Source organism: Heloderma suspectum, chromosome 4, assembly GCF_057233095.1.
Source record: "Heloderma suspectum isolate Gila_16-S chromosome 4, 16-S_ref, whole genome shotgun sequence".
NCBI lineage: Eukaryota > Metazoa > Chordata > Lepidosauria > Squamata > Helodermatidae > Heloderma > Heloderma suspectum.
Window position 1 is genome coordinate 230,763,932 of NC_139461.1, and position 20,519 is coordinate 230,784,450.

At 42.2% G+C, this 20,519-nt stretch overlaps 1 protein-coding gene across 1 annotated transcript in view; it reads left to right on the plus strand.

Annotated features, from left to right (window-relative positions):
* Nucleotides 1-18,341, plus strand: part of TRABD2B (TraB domain containing 2B) — a 381,394-nt gene extending 363,053 nt beyond the window's left edge. Inside the window, exon 7 of the mRNA XM_084848270.1 lies at nucleotides 17,852-18,341. Coding sequence (XP_084704396.1) covers nucleotides 17,852-18,074 — 223 coding nt within the window. The 3' untranslated portion in view covers nucleotides 18,075-18,341. The remainder of the gene's footprint in view (nucleotides 1-17,851) is intronic.
* The last annotated feature ends 2,178 nt before the right edge of the window (nucleotides 18,342-20,519 follow it).

Sequence of the window (20,519 nt, forward strand, 5' to 3'; positions counted from 1 at the left end):
CGCAAAAAGTAAGTCACTTTCGTACATCCCTACCTGGGTGGCTGGAATGCCGCTATCACTGGGGCATTAGATCAGGTGGCTCTGAAGCGCCCTCTCCCCCTGAACAGGGTTCGAACTGCACCATGGTTTAATCCATGGTTACGAGCTCTGAAACTGGAGGTGAGACGGCTAGAGCACCGGTGGCGGAAGTCTCGCTCCAAAGACGATCGAACATGGGCTGCAGCTGTATCTTCAGCCTATCATGTGGCAATGAAGGCAGCAAAAGAGGAATATTATGCTGCCTCTATTGTCCCCGCAGAGTGCTGTCCCAGGAGGCTTTTCCAAGGGGTCCGAAGCCTGGTTGATCCAGTTGCTCCAGAACTGCTGGAGCATTCTAAGACCTCCTGTGAGGCCTTGGCAAGGCACTTTGCAGATAAAATTGAGCAGATCAGGAGTGTTATTCCATGCGCTGTGGATATAGTTAGCGAGTGAGAGGCAGCCTATGACAAACCAGTTTTGTGCGATTGGTTCCAGCTTCTTCCTTCTGATGAAGTGGACAAGGTGCTTTCATCTGTAAAGCTGACCACCTGCTTACTTGATCCCTGCCCATCTTGGCTCATTATGAACTGCAGAGAGAGATTGTGTGAGGGGATCAGGGTGGTGGTGAACGCCTATCTTGACGAGGGAGTGATGCCATCAGTCCTCAAGGAGGCAGTGATAAGACTGCTCTTAAACAAGCCCTCCTTGGATTCCCAAGTTTTGAAGAACAACTTTTGCCCAGTCTCGAATCTGCCATTTTGGGGCAAGATCATTGAGCGGGTGGTGGCGATGCAGTTGAAGGCATACTTGGAAGAAGCCAATTATCTAGATCCATTTCAATCGGGCTTCAGGCCCAGACATGGGACAGAAATAGCCTTGGTTGCTTTGGTGGATGATATGAGGAGGGCTTTGGATAGGGGTGAATGCTCCTTCCTTGTTCTCCTCGGCCTCTCAGCAGCTTTTGATACCGTTGACCACAGTATCCTTCTGGACCACATGGAGAGGTTGGGCACTGGAGACATCGTATTATGGTGGTTCCAGTCCTTTCTCTGTGGCAGGTACGAGAGGGTAGTACTGGGACAGGAGGTTTCGGACCCGTGGCCGCTCACTTGTGGGGCACCACAGGGTTCCATCCTCTCCCCGATGCTATTTAACATCTATGTGAAGCCGCTGGGGCTATCATCAGGAGGATTGGGGTGTGGTGTCATCAATATGCAGATGACACGCAGCTCTACCTCTTGTTCAGATATTCACCAGGGTTAGCTGTGGAATCCCTGTCTAAATGTCTGGAGACAGTGAGTTGCTGTATGGGGAGGAATAAGTTGAAGCTGAACCCTGACAAGACCGAGGTACTTCTTGTGGGAGACAAGAGGAAGTTGGAGGATGTTGACGTGGTGTTGAATGGGGTACAGCTACCCTTGAAAGACCAGGTCCACAGCTGTCCATGGAGGCTCAGGTGTCAGCTGTGAGCCGAACAGCGTTGTACCAACTCCATCTGATACGGCTGCTGTGCCGCTACCTTCCCGACCATCTGCTCCCATTAGTAGTACATGCCCTGGTCTCCTCTCGTCTAGACTACTGTAATGCGCTCTACATGGGGTTACCCTTGAAGATGGTTTGGAAGCTGCAGCAGGTGCAGAACATGGCGGCTCGCCTGATTAAAGGCAGCCGTCAGCATGATCACATCACTCCGGTGCTGAAGGAGGTGCACTGGTTACCAGTTGTTTTCTGAGCCAAATTCAAGGTGTTGGTTTTAACCTTTAAAACCCTATACAGTTCCAGCGCAGCCTATCTCAAGGATCGCCTCCAGCAACACCAGACAGGCCGCTCAACAAGATCAGCCTCGGATGGCCTTCTCTCTGTCCCATCAGCCAGGACAGCTAGGCTGGTGAGGTCGAGGGAGAGGGCTTTCTCTGTGGTGGCCCCCACTCTGCGGAACTCCCTCCCTACGGAACTCCGCCAGGCCCGCTCTTTAATGAGCTTCCGCCACGCATTGAAAACTTAGTTGTCCAGGCAGGTATTAGGAGCGAGTTAGAGAAATTTTAGAAAATGTTTTAATGTGTAAAACCATTGTTTTTAAATGGTTTGTATTGTTGTACATCACCCAGAGTGGCCAGGTAACCGGCCGGTTGGGCGATTAAGAAATTTAATAAAATAAATAAATAAATAAATAAATAAGAGTGGTCAGCATAGGGGGAGGGGCAACAAGGGCAGCCTGCAAAGTCCCCCCCCCAAAAAAAAACCCTTGAGGTGGGCCTAGGGGTGGACGAAAGTCACTTACCTGTCCTTGAAGCTTGTTCGCGGTGGGCGGGAGGCGCTTCGCAGCTCCCCCCGTGAAGTTCAGGCCGGGGGGGGAGGCTTCCCACCTCGCCCGGCCGAAATTCAGGCCGGGGGGGAGGCTTCCCGCCTTGCCCGGCCAAAATTCAGGCCGGGGAGGAGGCACCTCGCCTCGCCTGGCCGCGAACTCAAAAGTTTTTTTAAAAAAAACGCCCCCGTGATAGGCTACATGACGATTAACGTAGCCTATCACGGCTAGATCTGCAAAGTCAGCCGTGATAGGCTACGTTAATCGTCACGTAGCCTATCACGGGTGACTTAAAAAAAAAAAAGCGCGTACGCAAATGGCGGCCCCCATAGGGAGCCGCCATTCGCGTTCCTTATTTGGTCGCTGTAGTCTACGTAAATCTTTACGTAGACTACGGCGAAAATAAGGGCAACGCAAATAGCGTTGCCCTTATTTTTGCCGTAGTCTACGTAAATCTTTACATAGACTACAGCGACCAAATAAGGAACGGGAATGGCGGCTCCCTATGGGGGCCGCCATTATCCGTATGCACTTTTTTTTTTAAAGTCACCCGTGATAGGCTACGTGACGATTTACGTAGCCTATCACGGCTGACTTTGCAGATCTAGCCATGATAGGCTACGTTAATCGTCACGTAGCCTATCACGGGGACGTTTTTTTTCTTTTTCTTTTATTGCAATGGCGGCGGCGGCAGCCGGTCGAAAGACCGGCTGCCGCTCCCGCCCCAGATGAACACCCGCCGAACCGCCGGCCGGACCCGCCGCCAGGAGGGACATTCGGCAAAGGTAAGTCCCGTCCCGGGGGGGGGGTGCGGGGGGCGGGGTGTGTGGAGAATTTCTCCCCAAAACTTATTCGGGGGGCCGAACACGTTGGCACTCGGCCCCCCGAAGTTTTGGGGAGAAATTCTCCGCCATCCCTAGGTGGGCCTGATAGAGAAGCATGGTTTGTTCGCAAATAAAGAACATTGACCTTGTTACGTTGATCCACAGAACTATACACTTCTGAAAATGATTGCCTAAAATAAGGAATAACCCTACTCTAAATATGTGGTAAGGCACAAAGCCTTTTGCTTCTACAGCCAGTTCATATCTAGATGTAGGAAGGGCAATGGAAGGCAGAGGAGTCCAGTTGTGACTGGTTTCTTGGTTTGCAGCCTTCCTCCAAGAAGAACAGCATCCATGAGGTACAGGCTTAGGCCAGATCAATTTGGCTCCAGTGATGGAACTACATCAAGTGACTTGAGACCACACCCACAATTGGGAACCCTGATAAGGCCGGGTTCCTGAAGCGGGAAAAGGTGTATGTGCCTTAAGCCAAATGCACTTACAAAGCCCTTTCAGAGCTTTGTGGTAAACAGATGAAGATCTCCAAGAGCAGCCAGGCATTCAGGGCTGTTGGGGCAGGGCCATATTGTGCCCCACTTTAGCCCTCACATGATTAATAGGGTAAGGAATATAATTCCCTCTTCACATTAAAATGACATAAAACTGTGATTGTAGCAATAACAACAACAATTAAAATGTCCTTTCCTGCCACACATTTCATTCTACCTTATTCACACAGCTCCTCCATAATTAGGTATTTTTAGACCTCGAGAATGGTCTGCGTTGTGCAGGGACGTTGGGGATGGAGCTTGTGTGCAGTTTAACCTTCATGTGTTGCAGGCAAACAGGGCTTGTCACTGAGGTAATTTACTATTTTTCCATTCTATCACAGCTAGGAATAAGATGCCAGGTCTCCCAAGGTATGTCCAATGCTCTAGCCACTAGACCACTCTGGTTCTCCTGACAGAGAGATGAAACCAAGAAATGTGGCATCTATAAGAAACTGGATAGAAGGAATTTGTTGGTAGAATATGAATCCAGCTCATCTATCATTGGAGAGGCTCATTGAATTACTGTTATAAAAAGTAGTGTGCAAATTAGGGGAACGACTAAGAAGAAGACAAGATGGTAGGCTTTTGACTGAAAGTAAATAGTGGTGTGGAGCTTTTATTATCAAGCAGAGGTGACTCTGGTTTTGTGGACGAGCCCTAAGTTAGGCAGTTAATATTTGACCTCCATTCTTAATGTCCAGTGAGGTTTTTCGTACTTATGTTTCATAAGTTCCAGGACAGAACTCTTTCCCTAGGCATCCCTTCCTTCCCACAGTATGTGCTTTCCATATATGTGGAAGGCAAACCATGTTGTACTTGAAAGGGAAATAATAACACCAAGTATGCCATTTTTGTGGTATGCTCACAATGGATACTCAGTACAAAAGGGTCAGCAAACATTAGCAACTATCAGCTTCTTTTAGATATGACTGCTCTTTCAGCCTATAAGGTAGAACACAACCCCCCCCCCCAAACCCAGTGATGAAGGGAGGCAAGTGTAATAAACAGCACTTATTATAGCTAGAAATAGCCACCCTTATCACTTGTACTGGAATCTCAGTCAGCCAGTTGCCCTTTCTAGCAGACAACGCAGTGGTACGAAACAGAATACTGTCAGTCACAACAAACTTAATTTCATTGAATAGCTCCTGAAAGGAAAATTTCACTAAATGAACTGGAATTGTCCCCACAGTTTCCACAGAGTGCTAAAATATGGTGCTTATCTATATGAAAGGAAATGCTGTTTCTTTGGAAGAGGTTTAGGTGCTTTTGAAGTCTTAACAAGTACAATTTGGGTCAGAAGATTTTTCTGCCACACAGAGGTTTTGAGACTGTGAAATAGCCATTGCGTGCTTATTTTAAAAAATCTGCGTTCCACCTGCACTCCATCTGGTAAACATAAATCTAATTCAAAAGTTTAGCAATGGCATAGAAGAGTAAAAAGAAGGAGCCTTGATTAAAGAAGTGTCCCCAAACTTAAGACAGTGTGTGAGAGTGAGAGTGGAGCTGGGACATAACAAGCCTTGTGTCTTCTGTCTTTGGCTGTGATTGCCCTGTGATATACCAGGAAGTTTTGGATGCTATCTTGAAACTTTTGTTTGCCTTGTGAACACTCAGCTCCAGGTCATTTGCTACCTGTGGATTCAGAGGATTTAGAAGTAGCTGACCCCCCAATGTGATTTAACATTTGAGCTAATATCTCCAAATTAATATCACATTGAATAAAAGTTTTGTTTCCATATCTCCACCCACATCTTTATTTTTTATGTATTTATTAAAGGAGAGAACACATGCAAATGTACTCCAAAACTTCTCAGACAGGTCATCCATCTAAACATAGATTTGCGAGGAGGCCCAGCTCATATGCTATGCTATCTGCATGGATGGATGGGAAGAAGCTACATCACTCCTCTGCTACATCAGCAGTGTTTGTGAAAGGTGGTGTGCACCTGCTTTAGAAGAACAATTGCCCCATCAATCCATCCGATTATGTTCATGTAGTAAGTTCCTTTTCATGATACTCTGATGAGGCTGCTTCTTCAGGAAAGATCAAACTGGATTGGTGCACTTCTCATATTTGGTGCTCTTCTCACAACCTTTCCACCTATGGGGGCCTATATTGCAGTATTGTACATGCATAGCTCAGCATTATTTTCCAGTTATTCTTCCTCATGAATAGCATGATAAATCTGTATAGGCAAGGAACAATATCTGACACTGAATTAATATGAAAGAGGCAGGGTTCATGACAAAATATGTCTGTGCTGCCTCAAGCATAGGAACATAGGAAGCTGTCCTATAGTGAGTTGGACCATTGGTCCATCTAGCCCAGTATTGTTGGCACTAACTGGCAGTGGCTCTCCATGGTTTCAGACAGGGATTTTTCCAGCTCTGCCGAGAGGTACCAGGGACTGAACCTGGGACATGCTGCATGCAAAACATATGCTCTGCCACTTAGCTACAGCCCCTCCCAGCATCAACAACTATCCTTTGTTGTGGCTCTACTGAAAATGGCGGGCTTTCAGGTCGTATTTCATCCTATAGCAAGCCTAAAGGTAACCATCTCTCTACTTTTACAATGCTGCTTCCCCTCTCATCTTAAAGTTTATAACATACTTCAGCTTGTTTGAATACTTTAATGAAACATCTCTTTTAGGTGACCATTGCTTTTACTCCCAATTTATTCAATTATTTAATTAATTAAGCACCACACCTGGATTCTGCATGAAGATATTGTTTGAAAGGGTGGAAAACTCAATCCCTTGTGTTTAGACAATACAACCGTAGGAGTGAATGGGACGTTTGGAAGGAAGTGCTTAAGGTAGCCAAGCTACATTATGTAATCTTGTGAGAAGTCTTTAAATTACATTCACATGTACTTATTCTTTCTCATCTGGCAAGAAGCTCCAAACATAAATCAACTAATAGAAGAGGATCATATCCACCTCTCAACAATATCAGCACAACCTTGCCCAAGCCCATGAGGCTGCACCTGAAGCTGCACATCTGCTCTTGGCAGCCCTAGCTTCCTGATACATATGATGAGTATAGACAAGACGTGCAAGGAAAATAATGGCGCAGCATAACTCAACAGTGTCTGTGAGGAAGAAGTAAATCTCCTCACTCATTGTCTCTGCTGACATACTCTCTTTCCCTGGATGGCTTTTACTACAGTTTTTTGGATTAGATGTCTGGTCAGAGTGTGCAGGATATATTAATTAAACCTTCTGAACATGTGTTCCTTATGTATTTTCATATGATGAACAGGCTAAGAGAGGAAGCCATTTTTTGTATTATTACAGGATCTCAAGTTCCTACAACTTAGGCTTTACATTATTAACATAGCAGCAAAGAATTTTAGTACTCACACTCATAACATTACTTTATTTTTAGTCTGTGCAACCACTTATCATGTTCATCAGCATAGCTCTCTCTTTGCCATTGTTGAAATACTTTACATGACTGGGAAATGGTGGAATAAGTACTATTTTTTTCACCTGAGTTTACAATGGAATATGACAAGGGTGTGGCTTTACCCAAGAACAAGGAACATGTTCAGCCTGTGTTTTGATGTGTCTTTCATTTCTAGGCTTGTTAGCATGAGAGTTACTACCTCATCAGTTTGTTATTGACTGTGTCACAATGCCCCTTGTCCTTGTTTTGACCAAAATCATTCAGTATCCCCTATTAAATAGGTACTAGGGATTGTGTGTGTGTGTGTGTGTGTGTGCGTGTGTGTGTATGAAGGGAGGGACGGATGTCCTACTCTGTCCTTTATCTAACCATTGGCCCATCACTTCTGCATTAACTCCAGAATTTCCTCCCTATTTCTAAAAATCTGATTGTGTCCATGTCCATTTATTTGAGAATCCTCAACCAACTTCACTTCTTTGCTTGTTATCTGGAGGTTTTGTTTCTGAATTAAACCCGGAGAAGTATCTTATACCATAGATGCTCTTTGTTTGCACATCCAGATAACAAGGACATCCCAATTATGAGTGAGTATAGGGGGAGGACTCCTATCTGTGTGCATATTATTTAGCATTATGTTTTAAACATAAAAAATATCTGATCCAAAATTGGTCGAAAATTCCAAGAAAAGGAAGAGCGTATGAACTGCAAATGTACAAATGGCAGCACAAGGGGACAGAGTGACAAAGGAGATCAAAGAATGTACAGAGCTGCACAGAGGAACACTGATGCAGACATACCTTAATGATGCACATGCATATTTTATAATGATGTGCAAGTGTACAACACACACATGTACTTGTTCTTTCTCATCTGGCAAGAAGCTCCAGACATAAATCAGCTAATAGAAGAGGATCATATCCACCTCTCAACTATATCAGCACAACCTTGCCCAAGCCCATGAGGCTGCACCCCTTCCCAAGTTTTTAGCCATTGTGATGGTAAAAATAGCTTTGATGGTATGTTGTATTGTTTGTTACAATCTCAGAACACCCCCACCCCATCAATATGTTTTCCAGCGGCCTTTAAAATTGGGACTTGAGGACCTTGCCTAGTTCCCCCCCTTCCTAGTCCTAGGTCTGTCTGTCTCCTTCTCTTATCATTTGCAATAGGGGAGAAAGAGGAAACAATCTAGAGGAGTCTGGCCTATGCTCTTTTGAGCCTTGGGAAACTGACTCAAACACTTTCTCCAAGGCAGGTTGCCTTACTTTCTCTCATCTCTTACAATTATGGCAGACAATACTGGTGTGGAAATGCTCCATCTGATGTTAAAAACATGAGATAAAGCTATTGTGTAGATTATGGTGAGATGCCAGTTATTTCTTATCACTGGAGATGGATGTTATAATAGAGAAGAATCTTCTTCTTCCTTTCTTTTTTTTAAGCTATTTATTTATGTATTTATTTTTTTAAAATCTTGTTTTTTTTTCCCAAGCAGCAAAGCCAAAGTGGCTAACAGCATAATTTTAAAAAAGCAACCAAACCCAGAAATAATTACACAGCTTTCTGCAGCAGCAGAAATAGAATAAAACTACAGCAAAGCAAAAGGGTGAGGGAGAACCCTACAAATGATGTAGCATAAAAACACAGCCCCGCTGGTCTTCCCCAAATGTCTGCCTAAAGAGCAATGTCTTAACCTGCCAGCCCAGTGAGCTTGAGACCAAGCAGGATCCTGATACAAGCTGACTAGGGTTTTAAAGGTAAGAACCAGTGCTTAAGAAAAAGGAAGTTAGGGGGCGGGCGGGGAAGATAAGTAACGAAGTCCACATAACACTGGAGTGATATGCTCTGTCTGATTAATTCTAGATCAGAATATAGTGGTGGCACTTTGGACCAGTTGGAGATTCCAGACACTTTTCAAAGGCAGTCCCACATACAGCATATTATTGTAGTCCAAACTGGAGTTTATTAATGCATGAATGATTGTGACTAAGTCTGTCTTCTCCAGAAGAGGACAGAGCTGGTAGCCAACTACTAAAGGGCAATCCTGGGCAACAGCCACGTGAGCTTCCAGTAGGCCCAGGAGCAGTCCCAAACTGCCAGCCTGTACCTTAAGAAGGCATGGGACTCCAATCAACGCAGGCTGTATATCTATCCACAGGTGAGCTGATATCATAACCAGGAGGACTTCCATATGATCTAAGTTATGTTTCAGCATATTCCTTCACATCCAGTCTCTCACTGCCCACAAACAGCAGTTCCCTAGGAATAACCTCCCTAGAATCTGATAAAATATGACAGATCTGAGTATCATCATCATACTGACTGATGACACCTCATCCCAACTCTGGGATGACTTCACCCAATGGTTGCCAAACCACATTGCCAGCCTATAGGCCAGGGTTCAAGCCTAGTTGTTCTGATCACCCACATTCCTGTTCCTAATTCTTTTTATCCATAGTAATGTATTTTTAATTGATATTCTCCATCTCTCATTAGGCAGATATCTTTGTTTAATTTCAAATGTCTGTTGCTTGGTGAGTAAAAACAAGAGGCAGATCTGTAAAGTTTTCTATACTTGTAGCTAGCATATGCTTGGAGCAGCCAAGGAAAGCTCCAGCTTTTTCATTCTTAACGAAATGCCTAGGAATGCAAATGCCAACATAAAGCCTGTGTGCAATTCAAGGAATATCTCTGCGGCTCCAACTTATTTTCTAAGACTTGCTTGGCACTGAGTGCTAAATAGGGTACACATTCCACAAATAGCAAGCTGAGTTTTTAATTCTTACTTGATGTTTCTATTTTATTTGTGAGTCAGAGAAAGCTCTAGTACTGAAATAAAACATTTGGCCTGTAGGTTGTTATCAAACATAAATCAGGTTTTATCAAGCTGAAATAACTCTGTTGGTACCAGTTTTAAATATGCAAGGGAGAAATGGTAGGAATCTTCACAAGTGAACAAATGTGGTGAAGGATCTTTACTAAGGACCTTGCTATATCCATCAGCATGCAGCATCATGCCAGCTTCTGGAATCCCATCACTTATGTCTGTTCTGGGTTCTCCTTAAAAAAAAAAAAAAGTGGTGCTCAGTGTCTGGCAGCCAGTAGCTTCCATTTTAAATTTCCCACAGTGCCTGCAACATAATGTCACTCTGGGGCAATTGTGGAAAATTAAAATGGTGGCTGCCCTGTATGGAGGTAGCATAGTGGTTTGCACTGTTGTACACCCCAGATATGGAACAGCATTGTAGCAATCATTTTCTGTGCCAGGGCCCAGCTCTGTAATATGCAAACCATTCAAAGGATGGTGGCCCTTTTAATATTTATTGCAGATTAAACAAATCAGGCAAAGAATTACTATACATTCCCCATCTTTCCCCCTATCCTGTGAATTGATACACTACTGATTTTGCTGGTCTGCTACACTGCCCAGAGAAGCATGAGTTTCAGAAGCACTCAGAGTTTTCTGTAGTGAAAACAGCATGTTTACACTGTACTTGGCCACATGTTCATTGTACACCTCAAAGGAAGGGGTAGCCTCTGCCTATGATCCATGCACATGTTTATAAATACTGGTGAGTAACTGTGGGTGGCAGATGGACTCCAGGACACCACTTGTTAGCAGATGTTCCGATGGATCTTTTAATTTATAAATAGGAACCACTCCATTTATATTTTCCATATCCACAGCATGCAGTTGCCAGATGTTACTTAAGACTAGATCTGAAATATCTTACTATGATTCGTTATGGTTTAGCATATAGTTGGTGTGTGTAGGCAAGGGTGGGTGATGGTGGTTATCCTGCTTTTCTATTAGATACACAAGGAGAAAAATTCCACCTCAATGTTGGTTAGTATGCATTAAATAGAGGGACAGGAAATTTGATTTAAGAGGGTGTTTAATATAGATCTGTCGAGAAGCTTTCTTCTTATCTATAATGGCTAAACAGTGGCTTCTGTCCTGTCCATGAACTCTCTGCCGTAGGATTATTCTTCATGCCCTTTTAAGTTTGTAGATAATGTAGATGAATTGTTCGACAGTTTCAGAAGTATTACTTTAAATACGGGCTTTAAGGTAGACTCTGTTGAAGAGAGTTACAATAGTTAAGAATAATAGGCTTGACAGGGTTTCAGTTTTCACTTAGCTCAGCTACATTCAATGAATTCCATAGACTGAGAGCCATTTCTAGCATTATATACTCCTATATGAACATATATTGTTCAATATATTAGAAGATGGCTTGAAGATGTGTGATTTTAAACTTAATCACCTGTCAGTTTAACTCCCCAAATAGGTGTCCGGCTAATCTCCCATTCTTGTGCTACAGTTGTCTTAGCTGGCAAAATGTCTCAAGCAAGTCCTGGTCGATCCTGAACAAAAAAAGGAGAGGCTAGGAAGTTAAGACCATGTATCTGGGAGAGTGGGGTTGGGATAAACAACTTGGCCACCAAACTTCTCCCTCAACTCCAAAGCACTTGTGAATTTGTACACACCTTTTCATTCTTCCTGCTCTGTCCCTCCTAGTTGGAGATGGACAAAGTATTCCCTGCTTGCTTCACAAACCATCTGGGTTTTGCAAGCATTATGCGTGAATACCTGAAAACTCTCAGAGGTGTGTGTGTGCAAGCACTCACAAGGAACAATCATAAAACCTAGTTGGCATTCTTAGACCCTCTCCTCATGAGTTCCCCCTCTGCTTTTCCATCACCCTCCCCTCAATGTGGATATTGTCATTATATAGTTTAGTCACTAAGGGAGCAATCTTATGGCCGCTAGTCAGTGGCTAGATGGCTATAGGGTATCTGGTTTTCGGGGTACCGACCTCAGAGCCTGCACTCTGAGGTTGGTTCCCGGAGAACTGACCTCCCCCTGCTTCCACGCTGCCTTGCAGGCAGCGTGGAACAGCTCTGCACTCTGCGCTCAGAAGAGGAGTACAGAGCAGCCAAAATGGGGTGTTCCGGGGGGGGCGTTCTGGGGTGGTGAAGGTGGAAATGCCAGTACAACACATCCTATGTGTTGTCTGGCAGCCTCCTCCTACTCTCCACCTTCCCGTGGCTAGACAGCCGAAATTGTCTGTCTAGCCGCAAATGCAGGGCAGGAGAAGAGTGGAGGGAACAAACCCCTCTGTGCTTTTCCAGCCCTGCATTGGATAGGCGGTCGCCTCCAAGTTCAGAGGCGGCTGCCTATCCCCGTAGGATTGCGCCCTAAGTGGCATTAGATGTAGTTGTTTCTGGGAGGAGTCAGGAGTTTTCTGTTGGTCTGTTTCTGTTCAAGACAGACAATAAAGTTCTTATCTAGCAACCTGCCTGGTGTGTCGTCTACGCCTTCCATGACACCCCCCTGTACTGTTGCAAGGGTGGGGGAGGTTGACTCGCAGTGGGAGAGACTCCAGCTTGCTAACACACAGGAAAGCATGCAGGCTGCTGCTATGGTGGCCAGATAAAAATGAGGGCAGGGGCAGGGCTCCTACACTTGTAATACTTGTGTAGAAGGAGAAATTCCAGCAGCTGTAGCTTGCATGACAAATTTCCTCTTCTACACAGTTATCAAAGATGCAGGAGCTCTGTTCTCTTTTTCACCTGGACACCCTAGGCAGGCAGGCTGCCCAACCAACTCCAAAACTTGAAATGTCACTTGCTGTGAGGATCAAAGGGTTTGTAGTTTTTCCTGCCTGCCTGCTTGTGTGGTAATAAGCCCAGCTCCTCCTGCCATTGTCTATCCTTCTCCTTCACAGCAATGAGAGGGTGGTGCTTCTGAGGGCTGCAGTGGCAGGAGAGAGGTAGTGAGTGGAAAGCAAACACAGTGCTGACCCTTGACCAAGATTCAGAGGTCTGGACTGACTCAAAATGGGTTGCAATATTTCAGCCTGGAGGGGCCTGAGAGGAATTGGGATGACTACTTAAGCATTGCCAAAAGAAGAAGGAAAAAAGAGGAATGCAATGTGCATAAAATTTGCATATGCTCATTTATATGCATAGGTGCAAATTTAGAAATAATCACTATAATTCAAATATAAATACAATGCATCTGACCATAGTGGGGAAGACCATGACCAGGAGATCTGTGTGACCAGGTGACCTCAAGTCAGCTGTTGCCCAGGTGCTAACTGTTCATGGGCAACTTCAAGGCCCCTGTATTCCCTCCGTTCTTATGGTTCTTTAGCTTTCAACAGGCTTTCAAGAGACTGGACAGCCCTTCAAATAGAAGACTGTCCTCTAACAGCCTTTAAAATAGAGGACTGGCCTCTATAAAGTAGGACACATGGCCATCCTAGGAGAAAGTCTCTTTTCAAACCCACTCCCATTGGAATACTTACCCCATCCCTGCTCGATGGCACTTCTGATTCTTGGTTGAGAGGGGAATATGTCAGAGTGTGTTGTATGCTGGTCAAGTGGCTGTTGAACTGGTCTTTAGCTGTGGCTACAGGTGAAACCACAGAATATGTGCAGTGGCCATAGACCATCAGCTGCCCCTGATGCTGAAGTGTACAAGATCCTCTGACCTGGGCAATGTATTGCACAATGTATATTGTGGTATAACACCACAAACAGTGGGCGAGTCTAGATGGCCAGTTCCAATTAATCAGCACTCATTTTAATTTTAATTTCCAGCCATTTATTTAGCTGAGAATCGGTTGTCTGTTTTAGACTTCATATTTATTGGTCACTATTGAATCAATCCATAATGTCATATTCCAGAAGTAATGTAGCTTTTGCATGTCTAAAAGATCCAGAAATGTCACCCCTGGTATGAGACCAGAAATAGCATGAGACAGCTATTGCCATCCAAGCTTTTATGAGACAGCATTACCATCCAAGCTTTGTGTCTGTTATTGAATTTATTCTGCCTTGGGTGTCTGTGAAGGGCTGGCAAAATAAATAACACACACAGAAGTCTTGTCTCAGCACAGGGACTTGGATGAAAAATGGGATGGATTCTTCAGGGGAGGCTGTGTCAACTGTGGTGGTAAGTCATGGTATGGAATTATGAAGGGATGTTTCCAAAATATTATAAAAGCATCAAAGCATTTCTGAGGTAGTAGGGAGGAGGGCAAAAGGAGGAGTCAATGGTGTCATCTCTTCCCTGAGGACCACACAGACACTTCATGAGAATCCATGCCATTTTTCAGCTATATAACCTCGAACAGCTATAGCAATTTTAAAGTTAGTTTAAAAAAGAAAGAACGAATGAAAGAAAGAATGATATATTGTTTCCTGACAGACTGGTTTAATAAGGATGAAGTTCTTCTTGTTGCCAAATCAGAAAGTACTCTCACATCTTTAAAGCATTAGGTTGAGGATGGAGTAATCACTCCAAGGGTATGCTTCAAAGGTTATTGGATTTTACAAGGCATTCACCTCTCTGCAATTGTCTGAGAATTAACCTAAGCACCAATCCTTCTCCTCTTTTTCCTCCTCAGTGGACACCATATTTCAAATACATGACATTTCTCAGAAATGCTTCTGCATCTTCACAATATAACAGAGGGGAAAACAACACTGGCAAAAAGTGTTATTACAATAAGGGCAAATATTGAAGTCCTCTGCAATAAATAATGACAGCCCGGCCTATTTTTAAAAAAATTCTTGATTTTGTGGTGGCAAAAAATGTTGGTGAGGTACTGATAATTTCAGACATCAGTACAAGGTTGGAATGGTTAGGGGCTGAGCTAGGAGAGGACCAAGTTGTCTGCTTTAATAACTGAACTAAGACTGGTGAAAACAGAGAGACAACTTTGAGTGCACAACTGGGAAGACTGGAAATCTGTAGGCCACAAACAGCACAATGGGCAAAAATGAAACTGCATTTTTCATTTGTTCAGAAATGGTTTCCAGCCTACATAGGATTAAAGTGGACCTTGCAGATTGATGAGGGAGTTCTGTGCCCCAAATCACTTCTTGTTTCTTCCTATAGCCCTCCATTTCTCAGCCTGTCACATTGCTCTGACATATCCCAACCCCCAAATGCATTATCAATATTCCCCATGTCCTATTACAGTTTCAACATCCTAGTCCCTGTTTTAAAGGAGTTCTGGAAATGAAATATTTATACTAACTATGATACAAATTACAATCAAAATAGCTAATGCCAATAATGTTGATGTATACAAACTTATCTAATTCATTTTAAAAAAAATTAGAAGAGAGAATTACAGTGCCCAGTTTAGATTACATTCATACTAGGAAGAAGATATTTTAATGGACATCACAGAAACAAATGGGGAAGAGATTTATGTGTGCTATTGCTCTCCCCCATAACTATAAAGTTAACATGAATCAACAGGGGGTTAGCAGCATCAGGAAGTCAGTTTAGGCCTTTCTGATCTTAAAGCAAAATCTTAGCTAACAGAACAAAGCTGCTATGTTTTTATAAATATTTGTGGGACAGCCACTCAAGCAGAGTCCAGCAGTTACGCTGAAATCAATAATGTCTTCCATTATTGTTTCAGAAGTACTGGACACCAGGGCCTGGAAGTAGGGGCGATTCCTATAGGCGGGCTTTCAAAAAGAACAACCTTTCAGTTGAAGGGCAATACAGACAAAATTAATTAACTCCTAATTTCTATGGGTAGATATACCTTCAACTGTCTTGTACCTGATAGGAATGATGGCCCTATGGACAAATTTTCACCAATGAAAAACAATGTAAACCTTCAAGTAAATATATAATTCAGCACAATTTTGAGAAATGTACAGGGAAAAGGTTTGATGAGAAATATGATACTTGTTCCTCCTTAATGTACATGTAAGAATAGCAGAAGATCTATTTGTGACAATGAAAGAACCAACTGGAGATGAGGGAAGGCATCTAGGATGTAAGAATGAATAAACAATAATGATACTGCCTATTATTATTGTTGTTGTTGTTGTTGTTATTATTATGATTATTGACATTTCAATACTGCCACATAGCCGAAGCTCTCTAGGTGGTTTACACAGATTTGTTGTTGTTCAGTCGTTCAGTTGTGTCCGACTCTTCGTGACCCCATGGACCATAGCACACCAGGCCTTCCTGTCCTCACTCTCTCCCAGAGTGTGCTCAAGTCCATATTCATTGCATCGGTGATGCTATCTAGCCATCTCATCCTCTGCCGTCCCCTGCTCCTTTTGCCTTCAATCTTTCCCAGCATCAGGGTCTTTTCCAGTGACTTTTCTCTTCGCATTAGGTGGCCAAAATATTTGAGCTTCAGCTTACACAGATTAAATGCCATTAAAAAAATTCAAATGCTTCCTTACAATTAATAGGAATTAATACGAGGATCCCTGTTGGGTTAACTTAAGTGGCATACTGTCTGTTCTCCTTGACTGAAGGATGGCTGACTGAAAGACAGAGGTGTCATACATTCTTTTGTGCTCAATACAAAAAGTCACACTAGAAACTACTGTTATTGTGTGACAAGTAGAGTTATAATCCCCTTAACTTACCCCTCTAGAAGTGCATGTGTGATCATTTAAAATACCCACACCCGCGCACACATGCACACACACACACACACATGCACACACCGTATCCATTACCACAGTTGGTATTTGTTATTGTATCCAACACCATAGCCTAGGTGCCATTTCAAAATAACCATTGGGAGAATCCCTTTTAAGACTAACACATCTGAGCATTTGGTTTTTTTTGTTATTTTATTAATTTCATTTGATACAGTACTTTTAGTGATGTTCATGATTGTCTGATAACGCCACAGCAACCTCTTCTGAAGGAAGAACACAATGAGTTGTTCTCTGACCTTAAACAACAAGAACAAAAGCCACACTGAGAATAATCTGATAGAATTGGCTCCACATCTGTTCTGGTCTTTTTAAAAATGGTGACTTTTGTTTTGAAAATAAACAGAAAGCACATGCAGAAAATCATACAAACAAAACCCCAAATTCAAATCAGTCTTATTATATGGAGCGTTTACATAGAATCATGAATCCCCATTGCAATTTACCAGTCCTTTATTATTTCAGTTACAAGATGTGTTTCTCAAGGAAAAAATGTTAGGTATTGACATGGAATTCCCATTGGGCACACTTTCGTCAATTATATTAAGTAAGGCAACAGTTTTCAGTATTCATTCAATTGTGTTAAGGTTTATTAATAATATCTTCATATATATTTGCAAAACATTTCTCATCAAGAACTCCCCTCCCCTCAAAAAAACCCCAACAACTTAACTACATGCAATATGAACACATTTTATGCTACACTGAACTAAACATGGAGGTGTTTAACAATGAATAGCAGTAGAACAGATTTTTTTAATATACCAAAGGTGGGAATGCTGGATGAGGATTGGGGCAGGGAACAGGTTGGAAAAGCTGGATGATAAGTGACAGGTGAGAAAATAGAGGTAGCAAGTCAACTGATGTTTCTCTGGGATTGCTATTTTTGATGTTGATGATTTTAGGGGGCAAAATGCATACAATTTCCGCATAGCGTCTATTGCTTGTACAATTGCAAGTAACCACCATTGTAGTGTCTGTTTTAGTTTCAATCTTACCATGTAGAATTCCTTTTGTTAGGCTACTTTTTCCCATGACAACTGTGAAGAAAAGCTGTCATGTGTCAAGTTGTCCGCTTCCACTCAAAAATGGTGGTGAGCTTTTCTCCTCTGTATGTAGACTTCGTTTGCCCCAATTCACCAACAAAGGCATGACATGAATATGTGACAATCTGGCTGTTTTTCCTAAACCTGATGAATTAAGAACATTTTGTAATCTTGCCCTTGTGTATTTTCTTCTAGAACAACAACCATGCCTTCCCACATCAGGATAACAAATGGATACATCTCAGTCAACCCATCCATTTGGTTTTCAAACCAGTTGGACCAGCAGCCACAGCCAGACCTGGCATTCCGCCGTCATCTCAAAAGCTCATCCATAAGCAGCACCCCAGCAGAACCTTTAACTGTTTCTGTCTGTGTGGCAATGGCTTTTTTTCTGTTAGATCTACTGAATCCTTCCTGACAAAACAAGGATTGTTAAGTGCAATATCCAGAAAAGAGAAGGATAACATTCCATCTGATCATGTATGTTCTCAAAGAATTGTTTCACCTGGCCCTTCCAAGCAAAGGAATGGTATCACCTCTAATTGGTAAATGTCTCACTTGCCCAGATATGATTTTGAAACTCTAAAGCTTTATTTTGTACATTGACTTAACATCTTCTTTTTGTAGAAGGATCTTTATTTCCCATACTGCTATGGGGTTTTGTAAAATATGTGTTTATAGATATAAAAAAAAGAAAAGAAAAATCGTGTATTTATTCAACTGGTAAACTTATTTTTGTTGTTGCAAAGTGTTAAAATCCTTTTTCAACAGTAGTGACAAAGGATAAATTTAAATGTTCTGTATCCCTTTTCAATCAACTCTAATAATCGTTGAACTCATAATTTGGTAAGATGGGATAATATTGTGGGGTTTGGAACTCAGAATCATCTCCCAAATCACACTTTCAAGGGCTTCTTAAATCAGCTATGTAGATTGAAACCAAAAAACGTTAAATTTTCCATTCACATTTCTAGTTCTCATGGTGACAGGGTGAAAAAAAAAGGCTAGCATGATTTTTACATGCCTCTGGAGCAGGAATCTTGGTCAACAATGAGGGTTACTTTAGAAATATCTCAAAAGCTGGTGGATTGTGTTTAATTTGCTATCATGTGGTGGATTCCATGATACCACTGATGGACATGTTGCCCTTTTTCTACATTGTATCTCTGGAATTATCCCCAAATATGAAAAAATACATCTGTCCTAAAATGGGCTTGGAAATAATTATATGAAAATAATAATTCATTTTTTATGTGCTTTCTATTTTCTGAACCTTTAGCATGTATTGCCTCATGATTTAAGTTTTCCTATGCAACCATAAGAGCTAGAAACACATTTTCTTTAAAGTGAAAGCTGTAATTATTGAAAGAAATTAGAGTATGGTGTCACACTAAATCGTGATTTATCACTAGCTGAATAAGCCTGATGCTCATGTGTTCTCTCTTCCTCCCATCTCTACTTACGTTTTCCAGTTCAATTAGTTATTTCCTCTGTAGCACAAAATATATTTTGCTGTTATGTACAAACTGGCAAAGTATGGTCTACTCTTGCCCTGTAGTTCAAGATTGCAAATCACCATGGATTGCAATCTTGGTTTGGAGGGCAAGCATAAACCAAGAAGGGCATAAACAGTACATAGACCCACTTTTAAAGTGATTACTGCAATTGCAGGTGTGCATTTGGGTTGTCCCCAGAAGCGCTAAATCTCTTTTCCACAAGTGGTTGGTGTCGCTTGTAGACAGGAATTGGGGGCGCACAAGAGTAAGTGCCCCGTTGGATTCTGCCCCATACTGTTTCCATACTTCCATAATTCACATGGAGAAAATGTGACCTAAAATGACCATGTGAATCCAGCTGTAAGAGGCAGCTGATTTTGCCATTATCCTAGATGTACTGGATTACACCAACATTATGAAGAAAAAGACTATGAAATCAAGATTTCCAGTGCTATATTTCCACCCAGAAATTTGTTTAGACCACATGGTTGAACGTTAACTCACATCCAGTTAAGATCATATTTACATGAGTTGTACTAAACTGTAAAGCAAACTAAAATCCAGGACAAAGAGTTAACATGGGAGGGACCTAAAACAATGTACATTCCTGTGTAGTGTTGCAATAATAAACTGTGGAATGCCAGATATTGATTATTTTAAGGAATTCCTTATCTTAAAGGAATGTTCCATATTTTCAGAACATTATAGCTCCATGGAACAGAAGTGTTTTTATTCAGTTCCTCCCCACAACCCAGTGTATATACACAACAAACCACATAGATGAGAGATACTCCATTTGTAGAGGTACAGTCCAGGACAGGACAATATGTTTCTTCTGAATGTATAGAGATAGGCCTTTTCCATTCTTATGCAAGAAGTGAAACAATTGCTTAGCAACTGACTGTTCCTTTTTCACACAGCTTTACCTGTTTTAAGAAAGGACAAAAGTGTGTTCCATTTAGTTTGGATATTCATTCAGCCTTCACTCAGATGAGCAGACTGATGGTTAAAAGTTGTTTTTTTGTTTTGTTTTCCAGGACAAAAAACAAAAATTAAAACATGGACCTTTATTCCAGTGAGAATTTCAAGCACAGTTGGTGCATATTTTACATTGTGTATTTTGGCTTTTGGCTTCTCTGAGATGTTTGCTTTGGCAAGGAGCCATTCACCTTACAGAATGTTTGTTATGAGGATTACATATTGGAAACATGGTTTGGAAACCTCCTTTTCAGATTTGAGCTCTTACACATTTAGGCTGCAGTCCTATACAGACCTTGACGTAAGCCCCATTGAAAAGAGTAGGACTTACTTCTCAGTAAACATGCATAGGACTGTGCTGTTAGAGTGTCTTTTGAATATGATAGCAA